This window comes from Nicotiana attenuata, unplaced genomic scaffold (genome assembly GCF_001879085.1).
Source record: "Nicotiana attenuata strain UT unplaced genomic scaffold, NIATTr2, whole genome shotgun sequence".
NCBI lineage: Eukaryota > Viridiplantae > Streptophyta > Magnoliopsida > Solanales > Solanaceae > Nicotiana > Nicotiana attenuata.
The window spans coordinates 77,139-83,126 of record NW_017670325.1 but is presented as its reverse complement, the minus strand read 5'-3'; the positions used below and the strand labels follow the sequence as shown (position 1 = coordinate 83,126).

The following is a 5,988-nucleotide window of genomic DNA, read 5'->3' as shown; positions in this document are numbered from 1 at the left end:
ATTTAATTAAAGATACCTATAATAGTGGATATTATTCGCAAATAAGGTCAGTTACAAAGCTTGTACTAAATATAGAATTATTATTTCAACTTAAAATTAATGTGTAAGATACAAAACGAAATTTTAATTGATTCTTTCTCAAAAAATGATACCTACCATAATTGAATTATACACAATATTTAATTAAAGATACCAAAACTCATAAATAAAAAAAATTATTTTATTATTTCTTTCTTAAAAAAGAATACCTACCATAACTGAATTATAAACAAAATCTAATTAAAGATACATATAATAATGTATATGATACCTATATTAATATATATTGTTCACAAATAAGGTCAGATACGAAGCTTGTACTAAATATAGAATTATTATTTAAGTTGTCTTAATTCTTATTAAATTTGTCTAAGATTTATTTAAATTTTGTTAAAGCGCCAAGTGGCATTTCTTTAATATGCCACTTGGCTTAACCTCACGCTTCACTACCCTCCTTTTAATATAATATAGATTTTTCTTGTCTTTTTCCTTTGTCCTCTTCTTCGTTTTTTAATACTATTTCCTTTAATATAATATAAATGTAAGATACAAAATATTTATTTAATTAGTTCTTTCTTAAAAAAGAATACCTCCCATAACTGAATTATACACAAAATTTAATTAAAGATACCTATAATAATGGATATTGTCCGCAAATAAGGTCAGCTACAAAGCTTGTACTAAATATAGAATTATTATTTCAATTTAAAATAAATGTGTAAGATGCAAAACGAAATTTTAATTTATTCTTTCTCAAAAAATGATACCTACCATAATTGAATTATACATAATATTTAATTAAAGATACCAAAACTCATAAATAAAAAAAATTTATTTAATTATTTCTTTCTTAAAAAAAGAATACCTACCATAACTGAATTATACACAAAATTTAACTAAAGATACCTATAATAATATATATGATACCTATATTAATGTATATTGTTCGCAAAAAGGTCAGATACGAAGCTTGTACTAAATATAGAATTATTATTTCAACTTATAATTAATGTGTAAGATACAAAAAGAAATTTTAATTGATTCTTTCTCAAAAAAGGATACCTACCTTAACTGAATTATACACAAATTTAAGTAAAAATACCTATAGCTATAATATATTTGTTTGCTTAATGAAAGTTGAATCCCTCTTTTACGTCTAACAGATTCTCAAAAAGAGAACATTTTTAGTGTAAATGTTAAAATAATATTAAAGAATGAAATTCAATTTACAGAAAATCTTGGACTACTACTTTCATTAAATATTTTTCTATTTATAATCCAAATATTTTATGTTGTCTTAAAATTGCCAAGTAGCTTCATTTTAGCTTGCCACTTGGCTTAACCACATTGCAAACTACTCTCCTTTTAATATAATATAGATTACCCTTCAGTATGTTGTCTCGCAAAACTATTCTATTTTTCGTTAACGAGACACTACATTTTCATATATGAATTCTTAACAACCAAATTCAAAAGAGAAAAGAAGACCGGACTAAAAGAGATCTCACTTTTGATAATTGACGTAAACTTTTATGAGGGTGTTTGGTTAAGTATATAAGCTGGTCAAACTGGCTTATAAGCACATTTTGGCTTATTAACACGTTTGGTAAACACCCAAAGTGCTTATAAGCTAAAATCAGCCATAAGTTATAAGCTGGTCACCCCCAACTTATGGCTTTTCAGCTTATAAGCACTTTTAGTTTTACCAACACTTTTACTTGTTTATCCTTAATAATATTTTCTAATTCACAAAATACTTTTCCCAAAATAAATTTTTTTGACTTTCTCTCAATTCCATATTCTTTGTTAATTCTTTTCTTTACAAAGAAATTTTTAATTTATAATTTTTTGAATTTTTTTTAGGGCATTTTAGTCATTTTAACAAAAGAATATAGCTTATCAGCACTTTTTAATCAAATACATTAACTGCTTATTATCAGTTTCAGCACTTCTATCCAAACACGTAAATGCATATTTTCAAAATCTATTTCAGCACTTAAAAAAACTTTTCAGAACTTCAAACTTATCAGCTATTTACAATCAGCTAATCCAAACGGGCTCATAATATCGTGATTGGAATTGGACTTAAATATCTCCGGATAGGGCATAATACTAGGAGAGGCAACTTTGTTAGAGGAGAAAATGCATAATTCTTTTCGTATTTTGAACCTTAACACGTGTTTGTGCGTGTGTCAAGTTATTAAACGTTCATAGTATTAAGGAATGGACATCATTTAAAAAAACAATAATTGCCAATGATGTCATATCACCATCGTTTCGCCTTCGAAATCATGATCGAGATTCTGTTTTTTTTTTTTTTTTTTTATTTGTATGTAATTTGGTTCCCTAAATTTCTTCATGTACTGAAGGAGATGCTTCAGCTGCGTAAGAAGCAACCGGTTGAGGCTTGTCACAACCAACAATTAGAGAAACATGGAGAATTTCATTCTTCTTATTTGGAGATTAATGATTCCAATTTTACATAAAATTGCCTACAACTTATGAGAAATTCAAAGAAAAAAGAAATACTTGCAAGACTTTTTCCTTATTGGTGTTTGACAGATTCTTGGAGTATTTTCCTAGTCGAGGTGAACTCATCCACTGGTTGTCGAAGTTTTCTTTGCTCTGAAAGCAACTTAGCAAAGCGAATAAGAGCTTCTTCATTGGTGCCCTCCCCAGAAACTTGTTCATAGCGACCTGTGTCTAAATTAACTCTTGACACAGGCTTCTTTAATAGATCATTACCAATTTGCACTAGTGTTTTCATGTTCTTTGTGGTTGAAACATCCATAGATGCAGCCTCCCCGGTCAAACTATCATCCTGTACAAATATATAAAAGTCATGAAAAACAATGTAATTTTAGTTGATATGACTCTATAAGAGGCCCATTACGTATTATTTTATTTTTTGGATTAATTTCACGTATGGGCAATGGTCCAATATAACATTGGAGTTACAAAACTATATCTTTAGTGACATTAAAGTAACTAAATTACTCGTTATAATAGTAAAGTCCTAAAACTATTGCTTGCTACATTAAATAAATGAACTTTACTCGTTTTAACAGTAACTTCACAAAACTTTACCTACTATAAAACTAAAATCACCTTGATGCATAAGTTTAATCATTATAGCAGGTAAATTGAATTAATATAGTGTTATACTTGGTAAAATTAAGTTATTTTAATATTAATTTTGTAATTTAATGTTAGTGACCATACAGGAAATTAACTCTTGGATACCCTCATAAATAAAAAATACTATGTATAAAGTCAAAATTAAGGGAGAAATATGTATATCAAGTTGAATGGTCAAATCCTAGAGAAATCTAGTTCTCGGTACCTGAATTCGAAGATAGTTCTTTTCGTTTTGAAGGGACTGAAACATGGTGGAAAGATGTATATCCACAATATCAGCACTTGCATCACCAAAAACGTCTAGCAATGGACTGGCACCATTGTTGTACAACCAACCAAGTACACCCCACGAGGAAGCCACGGCTGCGTTATACTTCTTTTCCTCCTTGCCTATGCCAGTGCCCAATGACAGAACCAACATTTTCTTGCAGTCCATTGGTTCCATGCCCTCATATTGGGATTTCCCTAGCATGATTTCTTTCGAAATGTGACTAATTGCCACTAGAGTCTGCGAGTAAATTTATAGACAAGTTTGATCAAATATGGGAATTTTGACGAAGAAATTTATAAGTACTCTGTTTCTTTGTCTAATGGCTACTCACTGGATTATTTGCAGCTACACCTCCATCAATAAGATCAAATGTACGTATTTTTCCTTGGGCATCCTTGGTCTCAAAATAATATGGAGGGAAATAGGTGGGTGCTGCCGAGGTACCAAGGCAGATGTCTGATAGTAGAGCATTCCTAGAGACGTGAGCTTTGGCCTGTACAACGTATATAAATATGAATGAATTTAAGTTTTGCATATATACTTGCAATGTATAAGTTAATATTCTACACTATCATGTTAAGTTGACATATAATAATACAAAACATTTTTATAGCAAATATTATACGCTAACTAGAAAATAGAGTAATGATCTGCTACACTGTACTAAAAGCAATATTTACATCCGTATATATTACTTAAATCTACTATGAACAAGGGCTAAACCAGCTCTCATGTACATTAAGCAGGAAATATAGTGAAATTTATATAGGTGAAGAGGACTGTACATCAGCAGTTGTGAAGACAATAGGTTGAAGGCGCTTGATATCAAAAGCTGGGATGATTGTTTGAGTCAATGTTTGCTTCATAGTAAGATTGCCTAATATTGACTTAACCAATGTTCTCAGATATTTTCCGTCATACTTCGGGCCCCCAAATAAATTTGTGATTCTCTTCACAAAGCCGCTGCGGCTGCATTTACATATGAACATTTGTCATTGATACTATGTCCAGCAAACTAACATAATTGAAAAATAACACACTGGAATATTATATATCAACTGTTCTAACCTGCTCTCAGGAAAGATTTTAGGGCCGTGATCCATATAGAAATTGGTAATATTTTTCGCTGCATATAAAGGGCGATTATCCTTGTTGGGAGCTGTGAGCATGGTGCATATTAGTCCACCTGTACTCGTTCCAGCTACAACATCAAAATAGTCTGCAATTCTTGCATTCGGTCCATCAATGTCCTAAAATAGCAAGACAAGTTGAGGATCATTACATGCTACAAATTTCCGAAGTTAGAATAGAGAAGTCAAAGGAGTACTAGTAGCGGATCTAACAATGGATCGGCATATTCAATAAAACCCAGTGTTATGAGGTTATTGAAATCCTATATACAGTGGCAAGTACAAAATTTTACACAAGCAATTGTTACAATTCGGCATTTGACTGCAAAATTATGATGGTTTTAAGGTTTTACTTTCTGTCCCAAGTTAAATTAAGTTTTGTATTAGTTTTAGTCGTTCATAATTGTTTTAAAAAAATATACACCACTATAAAGGATGTCTCCGTCCTACCAATATACAAGAATAGATAGAATTAATAAATATATAAATATTTTTAGAACTTTGATATTTAAATTTTGAGTCTGCCACTGAATAGAAGTGGTAACTAGGCATGTAGATAACATGGTTAATGGATACCTGAAGCATGGATTCAAGGGAAGCAAGAAGGGTGCCAGGAATAATGCCTCTGATGCCACCTCCATCTATGCTCAAAACTGTTACTATCTTTCCTTTTGTAGCAGCAGAAACCATAACATGTTGTAGGACATGAAAAGTCACTAACAAAGTTAGTGCAGCAGCTAAAGTTCTACCCATACTTGTCGAGTTCTATACTAGAGGAAAAATTCACACACTGTCTCTATTGGATTCACCAGTTTTGGTAAATCCTTTATTTATACACTCAAATTTCATCGTACACTTTTGATCATGACATCATCACAGTGGCTGCTAACAATTTTAATGGGTTGTTGACTAAGGCTTTTTAAAACGTACAGGGCAAATGGCCAAATAATTAAACTTATCCAATTGCCATTTTAAATGCATTCTTGTTTACTATTTCCAACTTATTTTCCATATATAGTACTGTAGGCATACCTTTGAACAGTCTTGATGAAATCCTGAGTCCGGAATCAAAATGTGGTTTTTTTGGATTCAAAGAACCGAAATGTGTAGAAAAAAATATGGTGACAATTTTATATATAACGTCTTTTAAAAAGACGCTATACTTTAACGGCCGTTTGGCCAGTTAAGTATAACGTCTTTTTAAAAGACGCTATATTTGAATTAAATAAAGCGGGAAAGTATAGCGTGCTTTATTAAGACGCTATAGGTATAGCATCTTAATAAAAGACGTTATACATATATGAAGGTCGTCTTCCCCACAGAATCAACAGAATCGTCACCCTCCCCCCTCCCCCTTACCCCACCCCCCCCCCCCCCCCGCCCAATTTTTAATAAAAAAACCTCGAGTGG

The 5,988-nt window shown here is 31.2% G+C and overlaps 1 protein-coding gene across 1 annotated transcript; it reads right to left on the bottom strand.

Annotated features, from left to right (window-relative positions):
• Positions 1-2,462: 2,462 nt before the first annotated feature.
• On the bottom strand, positions 2,463-5,461 carry LOC109237885 (patatin-like protein 2). Its single transcript, XM_019404280.1, has 6 exons — positions 5,155-5,461; positions 4,517-4,698; positions 4,234-4,417; positions 3,780-3,941; positions 3,383-3,685; positions 2,463-2,860 (listed from the first exon to the last, which is right to left on the bottom strand). The coding sequence occupies exons 1-6, from the start codon at positions 5,329-5,331 to the stop codon at positions 2,585-2,587; spliced, it is 1,284 nt and encodes a 427-aa protein (XP_019259825.1). The 5' UTR covers positions 5,332-5,461; the 3' UTR covers positions 2,463-2,584.
• Positions 5,462-5,988: the final 527 nt, after the last annotated feature.

What these genes read in the sequence shown, in the direction of transcription:
- LOC109237885 (XM_019404280.1), bottom strand. Translation starts at nt 5,331, where the DNA reads ATGGGTAGAACTTTAGCTGCTGCACTAACTTTGTTAGTGACTTTTCAT. An exon ending in CCCTTGAATCCATGCTTCAG is followed by an intron (nt 4,699 to 5,154) that starts GTATCCATTAAC and finishes TTGCTATTTTAG; the next exon opens with GACATTGATGGACCGAATGC. An exon ending in AAAATCTTTCCTGAGAGCAG is followed by an intron (nt 4,418 to 4,516) that starts GTTAGAACAGTT and finishes ATGTAAATGCAG; the next exon opens with CCGCAGCGGCTTTGTGAAGA.